Raw genomic sequence first — 19885 nt, 5'->3', positions numbered from 1 at the left:
CCCAGTGTCTCTGACTCACAAAGTTGAGCATCATTCTTGATTCGTGCCTCTCTTGTACCCTCACTCTCATATCCAATGTGTTCTTTCTGCCTTCCTGACATCTCTGGGCTAGACACTCCCCCTGGGGACCCTCCTCAGCTCCACTTATGTACTTCTAAGGCTTTGTCACTTGGTCACCATTCAAGCTTCTTCCCTGATTAAACTACCATTAAAAAGATTTTCCTACAATTCCGGCTGATCATATCACCTCCTCTCAGCAGCTGGAATTCTTCAGGACTAGCCAGTCAGCAGTCTGCATTTTGAATGTTTGGCTTTTCAAGCCTTCACACCCCTTCTCTCTCCTACTTTTGCAGTCTCCTTATTTTTATATCCCCATCTGCCTATTCACAGGCAGCAAGATGGTGTAGTGGATTGAAAATTGCGCCTGAAGTCAGGAATATTTGAGTCAGACTCTAACTGGCTGTGTGATACTGGGCAAGTCCCTTAATCCTGTTTTCCTCAGTTTCCTCATTTGTAAAATGAGCTGGGACAACCACTTTAGAATTTTTGTCAAGAAAGCTCAAGCTAGGGTCAGACACTACTGGAAAGTGACTGAAAAACAACTGCCTGTTCTAGTGAACACCACCGGCTATCTTGCTGTGTATTACAGGATGCTTTAACTGTGCCATTTGGCTAACTTTCTCAAGCTTGGAACGCCCCCCTTCCTCATTTCGGCCTCCTGGCTTCCTTCGGTTCCAGTCCCACATTGTCTTCTAGAGCCATTTGGATCCAATGGCCAGATATAGATCAGGATGCCTGGAGAGGGCTCCCTGCCTCCTTAATAGGTGTGATCCACATATACGACTACCATAATCTACACAAAACCAACTAAGCTTGATTGCAGTAGTGGACCTTGCTTCTGGAGAAAAGATGACAGAGAAAGGACATTTTCTTAGTTGAATGAGAACACATATCACAGGGTGTGGGATGGAGTGGGCAGAGCAGAGAATCTCTTTTTAATCCGATTTACGTAACTGTTGCCCTTTGTTTAACAAAAATAGTGTCATATTTTGGGAAAAGAAAAGAGAAAAAAAGAGAAAAACTTAAAAAAATATACAAACAAAAAAGCCCAGAGCCACAGGTCCAGTATTTGCATAAATGCCACATTTATTTCTTAACTGAACAATGCCTTGAGTGTACACAAACAGTTTAAGACCCTATATTTCAACACTCATAGTTTAAGACATCAATAAAACTAGACTCATTACTTGAGTATTGTTGTTATTATACAGTGGTGCCCACAGCAATCACATATATACAAAGCAAGAGAAATGGTCTCCCAGCGCATGGGGGATGGCGTCACAGGAAGAACTCATTTGGACAAACTAATTATGGAAGCACAGGCAAAAAAGAAAAGAAAAAAAAAAAAAACAAAACTCCAAAGGAACCACACCTCCCTTCATTTGTACAGCAAAGCCTCTCAGCAAATGACCCCTCCTGAAGACAGACAGTTTCCTTCCCTAGCTTGGCAGTCCACAGATCGAGAGAGAGTGCGGGAGTACAAGAGACTGGTTGACCATTGCTTTCTCTTGGCTTGATAGCATCCCAACCTTCAACATGGCGGTCATTAAGACAGGTCAGGAGGGCCTCTGAGAGCTGCTCAGCAACTTGTTTTGGCTTGGAGCCTCTTGAGAAAGTGTCCCGGGACTTGTAGGTCCCGCAGAATTCTTATTTCATCTTTTGTGTAAGCACCCAGGTGATGGTTCTAGCGGTTAAGTCTTTACCAAAAACATCATTACACGGTGATGGGCTCTTCCGACGAAGAGCTTGGAATCAATGAGCTATTGACAGACATCTCATGCACGGTCATAGAGACCAGTCGAACAAACAGTGGGAAGACACCAAAGAGCGTTTTGTATAGTTCATCTCCCATAGAATCCTATTTGGTCTCAGTCTGGTCTAAAGTCATGGCCAATTTGTATACAAGGATTTTCTTTCCTGGTCACGGTCATCTCAAGGAAATGCTATTACTCTTTTGAGAAAAAGTCATGCTGCTGTTTTTTGTTTCGTTGCCAGATCAGGTCTATCTCGTGACTTCATGAAATTGGGTCTGCCTTGCCTTGACCCTATGTGGTGAGGTGCTAGAGAATTAATCAATCACTAATTCTCACTTAAAATCCTTCTTGAGAGTGAAGGGTTATCCTTGTAAATAGATTGCTACTAGATGGTGAGTTTTTAAAACAATGTAAAAATGTGTCTCGTGTTTATGGTTTATGAATTCCTCCTCATCTTCATCTCTTCCACAATAGCTAGGATTTCTTTGCAACTATCTAAAGAAAAAAAAATCTATCTGGAAATTTGATTCCCGGACCCTAACAATAATAGCAGGATTGTGATTCTGCTGCTGGGGAGAAATGTTGCTGGATACCCAAAGGCAAACAAGTTTCAGAATCCTAGTTATTCCCAGGCTGGGATCAGACCATCGAGGCAGCTGTCATATAAGTTGAGATCTACCTAATTGCTGGATTTCAGATCTTTTTGATGTTTTGTAGGAAAATTCACATTAAACCTCAAAAAAGTTTATTGCATTTTTTCTTGTCCTCCTCAACTTGTTTCCCCCTCAATTATCCCTCCCCCAAATAACAAACTGTGTGCTCTGCAGGTTGGCTGGCCTCAGGCACAGATGTGTTTATCATTTGGGAGGGAGGAAGAAGATCTATCATTCCCAGACCATGTTCTTCAGGATGGCTGACCTGACAACATGGCCCTGAACAGCTTTGAGGGCTGTCACCTTCTAAAGGAGTACCCTTCCTCCCTGGAAAGCCGGAACTCTTGGAAGACTCCATGCTTACATCCACTTTAGACATTCTTTCTTACTTTTCCTGGTATAAATCGAAAAACAACAATAGGCACTTGCAGAAAAAGATCTTTTAGGTCTTTTTACCAAGTCAGAAAATCTTACTAATAACTTCACTAGGGGGAAATCTTTTAATTAGATTTGAAGGGAGGAAAATGCAAAACATTTTCCAAAAGACCCTCGGTTCCAATTCAGGTTGAAGGATTCTGGACTTCCAAAGGAAGAACTGAGCTCTAGTAGTGTCATCAGGGTGGTCTGAAACGCAGCCTGGGCTAGCTAGGGAGAAGCTTCCGGCTCTTTGTAGTTTTTAGAGACTAGGTTTCACAGGGCTTTGTGTGTGCGTGTTGTTTTCTACTCCAGTCATCAGGCTGTCATGAAATACATGAAGGTCCCTATCATAATTCTAGCCTCAAATCTTATTTTTAGGGGCTGACATTTGCTCAAATTCAGCATCCTGAAAGAATTTGGATCCTCTCTCCTGTATATGTTAGGAAAGACACTGGGGGGATTGAAATAACTTTTCAAAGGGAAATAGAATCTTCCCTTGATGATATCATGCTTGAAGGCCAAGGGGTGTCCTGTGTATTTTTGGAGGTAGAACAAAAAACCCAATCTTATAGCTTCTTGTAAAAGAACAAAGGACACCTTTTACTTGACTCTGCTTAGAAGGTGGGTGGTTTAAATGGCCATCAACTTGTAATGTAGATTTGACAATGGATAGTGACCATGATAGGACAAAAATGGATGTGGTTGGAGAAGACCAGGAGGAAAAACCAGTGCCAGCCAGTTGGGAAACATGATCTAGGGCCTATGGGACATAACCAAGTTCCACCCAAACAGAATGATGCCCTGGTCTGAACAGTTGTCCTAAGAACAATTAGAAAGGAAAGGAAAGGAGCAGGAAACTATTCACAAGAGAGCGGACTCTTTGAGATATCACATTATTCCACTGTTGTGAGAAATGGGGCGAAGCTGAGAACAACTCTGAAATCTTGGCCCTGGGAATGAACAAATACGGTAGAGGCGTGGCTGGAGAAGAGGGAATCTGGAGCTTTGGGGGCCTGCTGAAGTTCTGGAGGTTGGATTTCTAGGTTTTCACAAGCCCATCCTCTCCCTTATCCAAAAAAAAAAAAGCATAGATAGCTCAGTTTGGGATTCAAAACATCCCCACTACCACCAAGGGGATGAGAAAGGGACGGTGCAAAGCAAGGGCAGCCAGGGTGTGCAAATGAGGGTGAGCTGTGATCTGGTCGAGTCCTGTGGGTACTCAGATAAGGGCCATAGAGATACCTCTCTGGACAGCTGCTGCTCTGAAAGGGGATGAGTGGAGAGGTCTAGTTAAAACTCCCATGATTAGGGAACATACCAACGGCAGCTGCAAACAAGTCTAAAAACATTTATCTTAATTTGACCAAAAAGTTGGAAACACGACAACAACTGAGCAGACCCCGAACTTCAAGGGCGTCACCGATAAGGAAACTACTGCTTACGAGGGAACTTCTCGTCTTGTGAACATGGTTTGGCTAGCCATGGAATTCTGGGCTTCTTTGGTTAGCCGGACTCTTTGGACCAGATAAACTAGCTGGGGATTCACAGGAGCAAGGAATTAAAATTCCTGTTATTTGGGGCAGAGGACAAAAAGAAACTCTCTTCACATATAAAAATAAAAATCAATCTCTGGCAAACATGACACCATCTCACCCCCACCCCCACCCCAACCCTTGCTCATCAACCAGTCATCCTCTCATTGAATTCACACAGCCTTCTCACCAGATGAGGGAAGGATAAAAAAACCCTGTCCAAAATAGGTAGCAAGATCGAGCCCTGGGCTTCTTGGGCTGAGGGGGACTGGTCTGAGATTCTGGAAGGGTCCTTGAGCCTCTACCCTGATTATAGTATCTGTCCCCTAGTGGACTTTCTAGTTCTCAACCATCCAGATGACCTCATGCTCAGCAGTTCGGATTAGAATCCTACTGGTCAATAAAGAGCAGACCTACAGAAAGGTGGGCATTGGCTCCCCGGGATTCCACTATCCAGTTCATCACCGGGTCCTTCTCTGCTGTTTTCTTTGCACTTGGCTCTAGTCTCTATAGGAGGGTCTCTAAGGTCCACACAGGTCTCATGAGCTGGGCTAGGGTGGAGAGAATGGTCAAGGATTGACTCTTCCCAATAACATGGGACATGAGTATCACCCAGCCTTGTTGCATGGGTATTGAACCTAATAGGTAGGTGAGCCCAGACAGAGCTCCTGGGTCTTTTCTGTGCTTGTGCCCCTTGGATATTACTTCCTCACTGCCTCACTCTTTCCATATCCTAGTTCAACCCCCCCATTTCTCTGGCATTATAGCTGCAGATTTAGAAATGTCAACCCAACAAACATTTATTGAGCACCTACTGTGTGCAAGGCACACTATCTATCTGGTCATACCTCAAGGGGCAGAAATAGTGATGAAAAGGATGGGATTCATACTTTCCAGCTGAGGAACAACTCTCTCTCATCCAATACGCCGGTTGGGCTTCAGGAAACAAGCAAAGGGATTCCCTTGCCCCCAAACCAGTCATGCAGTGCTCACACGTAAACCCACATACAAGGGAAAGGCAAAACCATTTGAAAAAGTGCTTTGTCTCTGACTGGTGACTCAGGGACAGGGGTGTGTGGAAGTCTGTGTGCTGAGCACGGGGGCTCACGGGGCCGGGAGTGCAGCCAGAAATAGCCTTCTCTGCACTTTGGTCTGGGTCAAGTTCTGAGGAGAGGGAGAAGGGGAGTGAATGTCCAATAACCGGCTGACCTGCTGATGACCAGCTCCAGGACTGCCTACAACCGAGAATGCCCAGAAATTCTACGGGGTCACGGGAGTTTTGAAAGGAGGTGAAAATGATGCTCTCATTTCCCAGAACTCCCTCTCTCTAGCCCTGACCTGCCTCAATGAGGACCACTGCCCAGTTTTCTGGAGCACCATAGACCGAGAAATGATGATTGGAATAAACCCAAATCAATGGCCCTAGGGGAAGGCTTTAGAAAGGAATGGTTCCTAAATATAACCAGGGCTTCGAGGATTGGGGAAGCCGAATCTTAAAACCTTGCCACTTCAGGGTATTTTAATAATGGATCCATCTATCTTTTAAAAGAAATTCTGATTGGCAGCAGAAACGCCTGACGTGACCTCGGACCCTTTGAACATGCTCCAGCTCTTTCCCTAAGAGCTTGCTCAGATGGGAGTAAAACAATGCTAGCTTCTGCTGACGAGCAGTATAGACTGGGGACAATGGGACCACCCAACAAAGGAAAGAGTGGGAGATGGTGTGCGCCCGAGGTGGTCGGGCCAGACGGGGCAGCTGAGCGGATACCACAAAAAAGGGGTTTCCTGGGTCAAGGGGAAGACTGTCGGTGGGCCGGTGAAGGGCAGGTGGTCAGGACTGTTGAGACAGATCTAAGAGGAGGGACTTGGGGGGAGGGCGGAAGGTTGGGAAGGGCTCTCCTACTGGACCCGACGCAGTTGGCAAAGAGACGGTGGTAGAGACGTTGGGCTCAGATTCTCATCTGCGCTGTTCTCCTTCGGGAGAGTTTGGATCTGTTTGAAAAGCCAAGAAGGAAAGTGAGTCAGTACATTGTGAAAACAGAAAAGAGTAGATAGAGAGCTGGCCTGGGAGCTGGGAAAACCCATGTCCCAACACGGCCACTGGTCTGCTCCAAAGCACATCGAGGTGCATTCTCCAACACGGGCTCAGCTCCCACTCCCGAGACTGCTTTTTCACTTCCTCTGCCGGTGGCTGTCTCAGGCTAGCAAGGGCTCCAACTTCATTTGCCACCTTTTCCAATGGGTGAGTTCCTCCCCAGAGCCAGAACCGCCCCCCCAGCCAAGCTCTCGTCTGGACCCCCTTCTAGTGGTAGGTCTCGGGCCCACACTTTTATCCTACAAGTTCTGCCTGTTGCCTTCTAGCTTCCTATCCTGTATGTCTTGCACCTTGAGAGCGAAATCTCTTTGAAAAGGAACCATCTTTCCTCAGTCTTTAGCCCAGTATCCAGCACACTGTACATTTAACAAATCCTTCATCTAGTCGATTCTACACATTCTCATCCTGGCATTTCCTTAGTCATTGGGGCAGGGAATCCTGGGACTTCCACATTAGATGGTTTGGGCCACACTGATGGGCATCCCAACAGTAATTTGCTGGGCAAGAGGTTTCTACATTGGTGAACTCTTCCAATAGTAGTAATGCTCAGGACAATTCACTTAGATAGTGCTTGGAGAGGCAACTTGGGGTGCACGCAAAGGATCAAAGACTGCACTGGCAGGAAGCTTGAGTTCTGATGCTGATACCAGCTGTGACCCTGAGCCGCGCATTCAGCTCAGTGCCTGGGGGCACTTGTATGGTAGAGACAAGGGCAGCTAGGGGCACCGTACCTAGAGTCAGCAAGCCTCGTCTTCCTGAAGTCAAAATCCAGCCTTAGATATTCCCAGCTGGGGGACCCTAGGTGACTCACTTTACCCTGTTTGTCTCAGTTTCCTCATTTGGAAAATGATCTGGCGAAGAGAATGGCCACTGCCTCAGTATCTTTGCCAAGAGAAGCCCAAATGGAGTCCGCGAGAGGCAGACATGACTGAAAATGACTGTACAAGTGGTGGAGGAAGATACAAGTGACAGATCCCTTCTTCCTTCTTTCCCTATTGGTATTCTGTAGTTAAAAAATAAAATACACCCCCCCACACACACAAACACCCTTACCTTATGGTTCCAGCCAAGAGAGGGTTGAATGCGTACAGCCAGTCATGCATGTCCTTGTCACTGTTTGCCTGCAGCAGGATGCCTCGGTGCTCAGTGCAGACGGCAAATGTATTGGGAGTCTGGGACGCAAGAGAATTAGGAGGTTAGGGCAACATTTCCAGAGTGATATTTTCACAAGCGTCCATCCCAAAACAAAGTAAAAATATAAATGTAATAACATTCAGAGATCCAATTTCAGAGTCACCATTACGTGGCTATGATGGGCTCCTTGCACATAGGGCCCTCCACAAAGGCAGATTTGGAGGTCCAAGCACAGCCCCTGGCCCTGAGCTTCAGAAAACTAGCGGCTCAAAGCCGAGGGGCGTGTGGTTGACACCGAGTAGACATACAGTAGGCATGTCTTTTCTGGGTCATGGACCTCTTTGGCAGGCGGGTGAATCCCAGAGATCCTTTCTAAGAAGAATGTTCTTAAATGCATAAGATAGAAAGTATTTGCCTCCTTGTGCCTTCCACTCATTCTTCCTGGTTCTGCTTTCTGGGGCCATGCAGAAGATGTCTGTGGCATGTAAGTCCATAGAGACCAAGTCTCCCGTATCTCAGATGCCACGTGTGGGAAGAGGCTCTTGGGGACCAGGTAATCAATGACTATGAAACAACCACCATGTTTTCTTCCTCATACCACAAATCTTCCACCTCTAGGGATGGCCACCCCCTAGCCTTCTCCTCAGTGCCTCTGCTATCAGCATTCCTTCTCCCAGATTAGAGATACAGCTGAGGCAGTGAACAAGGTCAGAGATTTTCCTTGGCATTGGTGTATTCCCAATCCCCCAATGCCCTGCTTTCCTCCAAAGGTGATTCTTGGTTTTTCTTGGGCTGAGTGAGGAACAGAACTACTTCAAAATGTGAGGAAAGCCAGGAGGGTGCCATGGGGCCAGCTGTTAGTGAACAATGTCCTGGCCAACAAATGGAGAATGGGAGAGAGAGGGACTGGACTGGAGCTACCTGGAAGGACTTTCTAGAGCTCAAAGAGGTCTCCCCTTCATTCCTCTTTTATTACCAAATTGATCTACTTACTGTTCCCAAAGTCATCATATTCTTTCCTATCTCTTTTGCATTAAAACCAAAATTCAGACTCATAGGTCAAGAAGGCCCTTCATGGAATCATTGAGATTCGGACCCATAGGTCAAGAAGGCCCTTCATGGAATCATTGAGATTCAGATTCATAGGTCAAGAAGGCCCTTCATGGAATCATTGAGATTTGGACCCATAGGTCAACAAGGCCCTTCATGGAATAACTGAGATTCAGATTCATAGGTCAAGAAGGCCCTTCATGGAATCATTGAGATTCGGACCCATAGGTCAAGAAGGCCCTTCATGAATCATTGAGATTTGGACCCATAGGTCAAGAAGGCCCTTCACAGAATCATTGAGATTTGGACCCATAGGTCAAGAAGGCCCTTCATGGAATAACTGAGATTCAGATTCATAGGTCAAGAAGGCCCTTCATGAATCATTGAGATTCGGACCCATAGGTCAAGAAGACCCTTCATGGAATAACTGAGATTCAGATTCATAGGTCAAGAAGGCCCTTCATGAATCATTGAGATTCGGTCCCATAGGTCAAGAAGACCCTTCATGGAATAACTGAGATTCAGATTCATAGGTCAAGAAGGCCCTTCATGAATCATTGAGATTCGGACCCATAGGTCAAGAAGGCCCTTCATGAATCATTGAGATTTGGACCCATAGGTCAAGAAGGCCCTTCATGAATCATTGAGATTTGGACCCATAGGTCAAGAAGGCCCTTCACAGAATCATTGAGATTTGGACCCATAGGTCAAGAAGGCCCTTCATGGAATAACTGAGATTCAGATTCATAGGTCAAGAAGGCCCTTCATGAATCATTGAGATTCGGACCCATAGGTCAAGAAGACCCTTCATGGAATAACTGAGATTCAGATTCATAGGTCAAGAAGGCCCTTCATGAATCATTGAGATTCGGTCCCATAGGTCAAGAAGACCCTTCATGGAATAACTGAGATTCAGATTCATAGGTCAAGAAGGCCCTTCATGAATCATTGAGATTCGGACCCATAGGTCAAGAAGGCCCTTCATGAATCATTGAGATTTGGACCCATAGGTCAAGAAGGCCCTTCATGAATCATTGAGATTTGGACCCATAGGTCAAGAAGGCCCTTCACAGAATCATTGAGATTTGGACCCATAGGTCAAGAAGGCCCTTCATGGAATAACTGAGATTCAGATTCATAGGTCAAGAAGGCCCTTCATGAATCATTGAGATTCGGACCCATAGGTCAAGAAGACCCTTCATGGAATCATTGAGATTCAGATTCATAGGTCAAGAAGGCCCTTCATGGAATCATTGAGATTTGGACCCATAAGTCAAGAAGGCCCTTCACAGAATCATTAACATTCAGACCCATAGGTCAAGAAGGCCCTTCATAGAATCACAGACCAGGAAGGGAACTCAGTGGGCTTCAATTCAACCTTTCCTGAAAGAATCTCTACCAAAACATGGCCCACAAATGGTCACGTGGCCTCTGCTTGAAGGTCTCCAAGGAGGGATCCTGCCACCTCTCCAGGTTATTCCACAGCAGAATTGCTCTCACTATGAGGACCAGGGCAGAAGAAAGAACCCTGACAAGGAGCAAGGCAGGCCAAGTCTTAGCTCGGCTTTACCACCAAGGACCGGGATGCGGCTAGGCAAGTCTCCTTCCAGTTCAGCCCCTCAGCAGCATCTTCCTTAGAATGGGTGGGGAGAGCAAGCATGGGAGTCTTCCTGACTCTCTGCTGGGGAGCTTTGGTCCTCTCTGCTCTCACGGAGGGATCCCCCACCCTGCCCTCCATCCCAGCGGCCCCTACTCCTCCAAGACCAGTTACCTTGAGCATGGCCTGCTGGTCCTCACTGTATTCCACCTGGGCAGTGGAGAGGTTGAGAATGAACCTCTCCACGGAATCCTTGTCACTGTTGTACATGTAAGCGTAGGGGCGCCTCACCACCACGAAGCGCTTGGCCCATCCTGTTGTCTTGGGTTCCAGAAAGTGAAGGTAGCCCTTCTTGGAGACGATGGGACTGAGGAAAAGGGAGAGGAAAAGGCTTTGATACTTGTGCAGTTAGGGAAGATGCAAGGGCCTGGGGAGATTCACCCATCATTTCCCTATCCCTGAAGACCCGTTTCCAACTTCCCTAGGACCTTCACTCTCTCCTGATTCAGGCCCTTCACAAGCCATCCCAATGAGAATGGAGCTATTCCTGGTGCTGATACTGACTAGTATGATCTCCACTTGGCCCAGGTCCTGAAAGAAATGAGGTTGGACCTCAAAGAAGGACAGGCAGAGCAGGGTCAGATGCTTTGCAAGAGCCCATGTCTTGGTAGCCTCCTCTCAGGGTTCAAGAAACTAGACTTTTAGGGGTAGGTTTGTTTAAAGTGTTACTTTTTCTGAAAAAGATTTTCTCACTTTCTCATGTCACCATGCTCCGAAGCCATCTGACACTCTCCGCCCTTCACCCATCATGTCTAGAAGCATGTGGGGAGGACTCAGCTCCTCAGAGTTCTCCCTGGAATTGTGCTCTTTGCCCAGGGGCTTCAGTGCTTGCACCTGGGATGGGTGGGGCTGGGAATCTCCCCTAACAGGATGAGAACAGGTCCATCCCTTTTACACCTGCCTACCCTCACCACACCAGAGGCCTCCATACCTGACCCGGATCTCTTGTATGTCCGGTACCAGCAAACGCTGGGGCTCCTTCTCTGCTTCTGGCCCACCGACAGGAGAAGGAGATTTTTTCTGGTCTCCCTCCAGCACTGGTTCCAGTTCAGGGCTAACTGGTCGGGAGCAGGGTGGGGGGTTCCTGAGGGGAAAAACAAGGACCATTTCATTAGGCATCATGGTCCAGTGAAAGCCTGCATGACCTGGAGTCAGGATGGCCCTGGATTCAAATCCTACCTTTAAACCTTTAACACTGGGCAAGTCCTTTCTGTCTGTCTTATTTATAAGACAGGGAGAAAAATATCTGGCCTGACTTCTTCACAGACTTATCATGGAGAGCTGATAAGCATCCAGAGGCAGGGCTGCACAGTGATAGGGAGCTGGCTTTGAAGCCAGGCAGATTGTGAGTCAGGAAGGTCTGGGTTAGAGTTCTGACCCAGATACCGAGTGTCTGGGTGACTGTAGGGAAGCCATTTATCCTGTACAGATTTCAGTTTTCTTCTCTGTAAAATGGGTAGGAGATACATAAAGTATATTGTGAGAACAATGTTTAGTCTTAATATTATTATTGTTATTGTTATTATTATAGTGGCTGTGTGACTGGCAAGGGACTAACCCTCTTAATGATATTGTTGACTATATGATTATAAATTTCTTTTTCTTTTCTTTTCTTTTTTTTTTTGAGGCTGGGGTTAAGTGACTTGCCCAGGGTCACACAGCTAGGAAGTATTAAGTGTCTTATACCAGATTTGAACTCTGGTCCTCCTGAATTCAAGGCTGGTGCTCTATCCACTGCGCCACCTAGCTTCCCCTATATGATTATAAATTGTAGAGAAAGTACCAACCTGCCTTAGTGGAGAGAGTTTCCTCCCCTGGGAGGCCCCATCCCAGGGAGGTTTCAGGCTGAATGTCTATCCTTCTCCTAAAGGTGCTCACATTGGCCTTCCAAGCTAATCAGACGTAGCATAGGAAAGTTACTGGGAACCCTCCCTGCTCCCCTCAGACTTACCAGATCCAGGCTTCCTTCAAGCTCATGTGGCAACTCCTGTGGAGATCCTTCCCCGTTCCCTCTGCTATTAATACTCCCTCCCTTCTCCTCAAAGGAGAGTGTTTATACTTAGTCCTGGGTTCCCACCAGTAGAATGTAAGCTCCTCAAGAGGAAGCATTGTTCCATTTTTGTCTTACTGTGTGAGGGCTGCCCAACACAGGGCCTAGTATACAGTAGGCATTTAATAATGGCAGGCTGAATTGAATTGAATTTAACATAATGAGGAAGAGTCATGACTTGGGAATTTACTGCCTAAGCAATCCCAAATGATCATGAGATAACATTACGGTAATGTGGGAGGCATTCAAAAGAATAGACTCTGGAGTTAAGGGTGTAGATCTTGCCATTTCCTAAATTCTTAATTTCTAGTTTTCTCTTCTTTAAATTCTTTTTAAAAATATATTTTATTTTTTTATTTTTAATAATAGCTTTTTATTTTCAAAATACATGCAAAGATAGTTTTCAACATTGCTCCTTGCAAAATCTTGTGTTCCAAGGTTTTCTCTCTTGCTTCCCCCATCCTTCTCCCTTAGAGAGCAAGCAATTCAGTATTAGGTTAAACATGTGCAGTTCTTTTTTTTATGTGCAATTCTTCTAACTGTATTTCCATATTTATCACACTGCACAAGAAAAATCAGATCAAAAAGAGAAACAAATTTCTCTTTAAATCCTAGGAGTTGGATCCAGTGGGATTTGGTGATGTTGACCCTAGCCCAGATGAGCCACACATCTGGGATCTGCTTCCTGGGTCACTGAGCATTTCTTGCTTTGGATGCCCTCTCTGGGCTTGGTCGCAGAGTATTTGGCTTACCTCAGGTCTGCAGCGGTGTACCGTCCTTCAACCAGGGATGGGCAGGTGGAGGATGGAGTAAGAGTAGCTGCACTAAGCGGGGACATGGAAGGATCCCGCAGCAAAGTCACTGACATCTCTGATAGCTGCAGGGGAGAAGGAAAGAAAGATGTATTCTTTCTCCAGCACTTGCTGCTCTCAACATCAGAGCACGACTCTGGGAGCAGAGCTGGAATGGAGCAGCTCTTTGCCCTTTGGTCTTCATGGAACTCAGTGGATTAGGATTTCCAGTGCTGCACAAGTCCTGATCCCATGTCCTCAGACCACTGCTGACCTCTCAAGCCCAACATCCAGGATGTGTGCCCACAGCAGGTGGGTGCTGATGAGCTGGAGAAGGAACTAGCAAATCACCCCAGTGTCTCTGCCCAAAACCCCACATGGGAACATGAACTGTCAGATGTGACTGAACAACAGCAGCAACAAACAAATTTGTTATCAAAATGCTAAGTATTAGGAATTATTGTTGGAATTAGGTTTCACTTCTTGCCTTTAAAAACATAATCATGGTACCTTCCCAGAAGAACTCAAAGACCTGAGTTCAAATCCAGCCTCAAACATGTAACACTTCCTAGTTGTGTGACCCTGCGCAAGTCACTTAACTCCAATTGCCTTGTCAAAAAGCAACAACAATAACAACAACAACAAAAATGACGCAGTTTCAAAATGTTGAATAATCTTTCCCTTGTTACTTATACTTATGGATAAGCACTTGAGAACTGTTACAGAATGTTTCTATATTTTATACAGTGTATTCATGGCACTTGCCAATTTTTGACCAATTACTATCTGTAGCAGGTACCTTCACTAAGAGTGTCTCATGTAATTCAAATCGAGAGCTCCTGGCTTGATGGGATTTGAAAGAGACAAAATGCTTTAAAGAGAAAAATTCCACTTCCATTTGCTTACTATAGCCCACAAATTGGGTTCTGAAGAACCATGTTAGTGGAATCCAAGTTCTAGCAGGTCCCACCAATTGAGAAACCCAATCAGAAGCCCGATATTAGAACATGTATGTTTCTGTTGTCCAAGGACCAGGTTAATTCAGAAAGTATCATAACCCTCTGATGGTTGGGTCACTGGGTGATGACTCATTATTTAGCCATAGCCATATATGATACCACCTTCTGGGGTATAGAGGGACTTGGGTCTCACCTGGTAGAGGGAAGACCCCTAGTGAGGAAGTCACAGAAATTTTTACTTATTGGGGAATTTACAAACATGATAATTAGGTGTGTATTCTTGTGAATGTTAATTCAGTGTGTACCATTACTAAGAGTTTAAATGGACAATAGTTTTCTGTCATTGTATTCTTGAAGCTTAAAATCTGGACATTAAATCTTTGTCATTCTATTCTTGAAGTTTATCTGGACATTAAATCTTTGTCATTGTATTCTTGAAGTTTACCTGGACAATAGCTCTCTGTCACTCTATTCTTGAAGAGTATCAGAGCAAAACTTTGTGTGTCAGAAAGTGTCTCCATAAGAGCTGTGATTACTGGGTTTTTGAGCAATGAGATCTTAGGTCATCTACCTCCTCCGAGTTTCAGTTCTTTCATTTGTAGATGGGGGGTTGGGATTAGATGGTCTGAGTCCCTCAGGTGTAAATGTATGATGCCAGGGAAAAATTGGCTTCCTGTCTTCACTCTGGGTGTGGAAGAGGAGCTGTTTACTGTCTCCCTGAGCTGGCTTCTGACACACAGGGTCTGGTTTATTACGACTTATTCCTCATGGCCGAACCCAATAAAATGTAAGCCCTCCTAATGATGTAAAGACAAAGTGCTGAGACCCTTGGTCTTTGGTCCCATGATGGCAAGTGATCCAGAAATTAGCTTTAATTTACCAAATAAAGGGGATTTTCATTATTATTGTGTAGAAGCCATGGCTTCCCTTTGGCTACTGAAAACCTTTAGCTGGGCTGCACTGGAGATGCATCAAGGGTTTCCCTGGGATGTGATGATGCTGCAGGCTCCCAGGGGCTGGAAGGGACCCATACACCAGGGGGCTCCCCATCTTACCTTGCTTTCACTGGCGCTGACGCAGACGTGGCTGTGGGTGTACTCTCTGTTGAAGGTGTGCGTGAGGAGGCGGAGGCACTGGAAAGGAAGGAAAAAGAAAGTCCAATAAATGACTGGTCCTCTTAGAAGAAGGTGCTGTTCTAAGGCAGAAGAAGACAGAGAGTTCATGCAGAGTGGGGAACTTAGGTCATGGAATCACTGAACAGGGAATTTGGTTTGGATATGAGGTGAGACCTTGAACATCAGGACTCCCCTGGTCACTTGGGGGACTGAACACTTCACTTCCTCTGGGGAAGATTTCCTTGGTCAAATTCCTTGCTCAGTTTCCCAGCCAGAAGCCTCTGTTTTCTCTGCCCCACCCCACCCCCAATACAGGTTGGAATGGATCATTTAGAGGCTCTCTCGGGGCCTTTTCCACTTCCTCAACCCCCTAGGATTCCATAAACAGAGGATAACTGAATGGAGACTGAAGTAGGATGGGAGTCTGGATGCCATATCCCAGGAGGAGCTGGGGTTTACTCAGGAGACAGTGGATGAAGGGCTGTTCTACACACCAGGGAGTGGAGGAAATGGCTTCAGAGGGGACAGAATCAGCACAAGAGAACCATGCACCACCCTCTCTGGGCCTTTGCTTCTCCCTTGTATGTTGGAATGGCCGGGCCTGATGCTCAAGCTCAAAAGTCCCATACAACTCTCAACCTTATGACCCCACAAAAAAAATATTGAAGCTGAGTTGAGTTTTAGGACGTAGCCAGACAGTAAGCTAGACTGAAGAGGAGCAGGAGTTACAGGGGGAAGCTTTGGTCTTCAGTGGGGAGACAGTGAAGAGAATGGGAAAAACCGTTGTTGTCTGGCCGAAGGAGGAAGAAGCTCAAATGGGCATCTGCCTGGCGGTGACATGCTGCCTAGTTACAGGCCGGACAAGATGTCTTCTAAGGGAGCTTCCAGTTCTTAAGATTAAAGGTTTCAATTTCTAATAGGGAAGGAAGTACAAAGGGTGACCTTCCTATTCCTCAACTTCACTGTTAGTGCTTCCTTCCCTTCAGTCAGATGACTGAGAGGGAATCAAGAAAGACTTCTTTCGGGAGCACAATCAAGTGCCCTTGCCTCTGTCAGTCTGGAAAGCAAAGGCTTGGAAACAGCTTCAAGCCTGGGAGTCCCCCGAAGATGAGCTAATGGTACCTTGGCCGCCAGCTCCTTCTGCCGCTCACTGGGAATGTCCAGGGTTGTGGTACGATTCTCCGAGGTGCCGTCCGAGAGTGGAGAGGAAACGCAGGAAGCGCTGTGGGACTCGGAGTCCTCGCTGGAACAGGGGGACAAGGTCTCCAGGCCAGATCTCTGAGTTGTCTCCAACTTTTCACGCAGGAGGAGATAATGCCTTGTTTTTTCAACCTTAAAAAAAAATATTTTCCAAGTTGTCAGATAAGCCTTCTCTTTTCAAAGTGCATCCTGTACATTTCTCGGTGAATTGACATCACATTCTGGAACTGAGATGTGGAGGGTAATCCTTAGGCTCATTTTACAGATGGGCAAACTGAGGCACATTGAGTTAAAGTCTTAGGTCATATGGCTAATGCAAAAGTAGCAAGATGGAGATTTCCTTCCTTTAAGAGAAAGCTGAGCACAGTAGAAAGCTACTTTCCTTTAATTTTCCAGTTCTTGTTGGAATAATGTGAGTTAATTTTTTGTGCCTTCTATTGGTTATTTATTTGTGACTGTCAGAGGATACCCAAGAACGATAAAATGTCCCTAGAACACAAGAGCCAGCGGGGTTCAGCATGCAGCCTGGGCTGTGGGAGCCTTCAAGAACCGCCCCTCACTTACATCTCCAGGCTGCTCCTTGGAGAGGCTTCCCCAGCGGAGCAGAAAGTGAATACACTTGAACTCTGGAGAGCTGATGGTTCAGATCTTTGACCCTTCCTCAGCTCAAGGGTCTCCTTTGAAAGGAGGCACCTTCTGGTCATTCCAGGTGCTAGTGACTTCCTCTCTGAGGCTGACTTAAATCAATTTGGTCAGTATCTTGTATATACCCTGTAATGGGTAATAGATAGAATGGAACCTTCTTGGAATAGGGACTATCTCATTTTTGTCCAGGTAAACCTAATACCTTACACAACTCTAGAAATACAGTAGGTGCTTAATAATTGCTTATCGTCTGATTGTGCAATTTTGGGCACAAATCAACACGCATTTACTTGTCATTTCATATCTTTGAGCCTTAGTTTCGTCATCTATAAATGGGGAGGGGGGATTATAATATCTATAGCACTTAAGAGAGCCAACTGGGCAGTGCATTGGCTAGATTACTGGGTTTGGAGACAGGAAGATCTGAATTCAAATCCAGCCTTAGATGCTTACTAGCTGTATGACACAAGTCGCCTCACCTCTGCCTGCCTCAGTTTCCCTATCAGAAAAATGAGAATAATAATAGCAGCTACCTCCCAGGTTTGTTGTAAAGATCAAATGAAATCTAACTATAAAGAATTTTGTGAACCATAAGCACCATGTAAATATAATTTATCATTATCATCACAATTACCATTATCCTCATTATCAGTATCACCATCACCACCATCATTATCATCGTTATCACCATCACCACCACAATCATCATCATCATCATCATCATCATCATCATCATCATCATCATCATCATCATCACCGTCCCTTGGCTGATGTAATTCCTAAATGAGATCCTGTATTTCCAGTGCTTTGAAGAGCTTAAAGCACTTTATTGGTTGCCCTTTTTTGCTATGGAAACCAAATGCTCATTTCTTGGACTCCTGAGCGGGTTTTGGGGACCATGGTGTGGTAGATACAGGACCAGCCTTGGCATAAGGAAGGCCAGTCCTGACCCTGACATCCACTGACCTCAAGACTCCAGGCAAGCGACCAAAGCTCTCAGTGCTCCCGACTAGGTCGCACGAACCCATTGCCCACCTGTATTAATGAAAGGAATTTCCACACCAGAAGTTCCTTACATTTATGGAGTCAGAAGTCTGTCCTCTTCCCCCCATCCCCAAAAAGAATTGAAAAGGGGAGGATTTGGTTGCAAGAATGGCTTCTCACCTCTTGCAGTAGACTTAGCTTCTCGAGCTCCCACTGATGGTCCAGGATGAGGCTGTCACTGCGGGGCCTCCAGCCGGCTAGGTTCTCCTCCCCCCGGACGTAGGCAACAGAAGTGTCCAGGACTCGCCGACGTCTTCTCTGCATCCCTGGAATGAAAGGATCAGCCATATGTCAAGGCCCCCACTCTCTCTGTAGATGGGACCATTCGGACTACAGAAGATGGGGACAGACGTCCGCTCAGTCATTCACTGAACAGTAGCCAGGGTGGTGGAATGTAAGCCCAAAGGCATGTGTGTAATGGCGGAGGTGAAAAAAGATGGATATTTTCTGAGAAAACAGGCTTCTCCCATCTAGCCTCTGCAGAAGAATAAGTATTTTCCTTTCTGGAGACTCTTCTTGGCCCACGGAGGGACACTCATAACACAGAGGGCACAACTCAAGAGTGAGCATCGCCTGGAGTGAATCAAATGCCATGGGTACTGGTCACTAACACACTGGGCTCAGACAGAAGAGATCCTTCTCCAGGGAGTGACCACATGCAGAGGAGCAGTGAAGGTCAGGACATGGCCCACTGGGCTGGTGGAAGGACTGGTTTCCGGGGGAGAGCTAATTACTTCTAGGCCTTCCTTGGGCTTATCAAGGAGTCAGGCCTGCAGGTCAGACCCACCCACCATGACCTCATGTCCTAGAGTCATCACACATGGCCACAGGGAGTCAGGATCAGCTGGGCCATTAACTCAGGCTGCTTTCATGGAGCTCCCAGGGCCAGATTAACACCAAAAGGGTCTGTTCGGATAAAAGATGTGGAGAGTCAACTGAGTGGTTTCTTTCTAGGTCCTTTGCACATGACAAGCCAGGCCCAGTAAGAGGGGAGCAGGACAGGTCACTCACCTGGACTTCCAGCATCCGCCACGTGACACAGGCTAAGTTCATATACTCCAGTCACCCGATTGCTGCAAATGAGGAGGTAACAACTGTGAGCCAGCTTAGGAATCTTCAATTGCTCCCACTCCCCCCAGGATAATATATACACTGCTCAGCTTGCATTGAAGGCCTCTTACTACTGGCTCCAGCCTGTACTTCCAGGTCTCTTGTATCCTCTACTTTTTGGCCAACCTTGCCCACCTGCTGTTTCCTGAACTCCAACTGCAGCCAGAAAAACTAAAGTGGTCTAGGGTCACATTAGGAGCAGCAGAGCTCCCAGCATTAGAGAGGTGATGATCCCATTGTTTTCTGTTCCATAAGACTTCTTCTGAAACACTGTGTTTAGTTTTGGGGACCAGTGTTTTGAAGGGAAGTCAGTCTTCCAGGGAGTGTTGAGAGGAGGGCAGCTAGGACTGTGAGGGCCTTGAATCTGTGATGTGGTCATGGAGAAAAGAAGCTGAGGGGCCTAGGATGGTTAGGCATAGATGCTGGAAGGGCCACCATGGGCAAAATGCAGTGGTCCTGTCTTGCTTAGTCCCAGAGGGAAGGACCAGATCCATCTAGGGGTGCCAGTCAAAAAGAAGCTAACTTAGGTTAGATGTTAATCAAACTGCATAAACATTGCTTGGATAAAACTCGATTGCTTCTTTTCTAGAGCTAACACATCTGACAGATTTAAATCCCA

General features: G+C 46.1%; 1 protein-coding gene and 1 long non-coding RNA gene across 2 annotated transcripts in view; one reads left to right on the top strand and one right to left on the bottom strand.

The window, feature by feature from the left end:
* Positions 1-19885, top strand: part of LOC141560172 (uncharacterized) — a 43945-nt gene that overhangs the window by 6141 nt on the left and 17919 nt on the right. The window lies entirely within an intron of this gene.
* KIF1A (kinesin family member 1A) overlaps positions 1129-19885 on the bottom strand; it is a 163993-nt gene continuing 145236 nt past the window's right edge. Inside the window, 9 exon segments of the mRNA XM_074297991.1 lie at positions 1129-6408; positions 7565-7683; positions 10467-10659; positions 11284-11436; positions 13155-13279; positions 15208-15285; positions 16390-16599; positions 18277-18422; positions 19168-19229. Coding sequence (XP_074154092.1) covers positions 6366-6408; positions 7565-7683; positions 10467-10659; positions 11284-11436; positions 13155-13279; positions 15208-15285; positions 16390-16599; positions 18277-18422; positions 19168-19229 — 1129 coding nt within the window. The 3' untranslated portion in view covers positions 1129-6365.

The sequence above is a fragment of the Sminthopsis crassicaudata genome, chromosome 3, assembly GCF_048593235.1.
Source record: "Sminthopsis crassicaudata isolate SCR6 chromosome 3, ASM4859323v1, whole genome shotgun sequence".
Classification (NCBI taxonomy): Eukaryota; Metazoa; Chordata; class Mammalia; order Dasyuromorphia; family Dasyuridae; genus Sminthopsis; species Sminthopsis crassicaudata.
The sequence above is the reverse complement of the archived record's forward strand: the minus strand, read 5'-3'. Positions and strand labels throughout refer to the sequence as shown.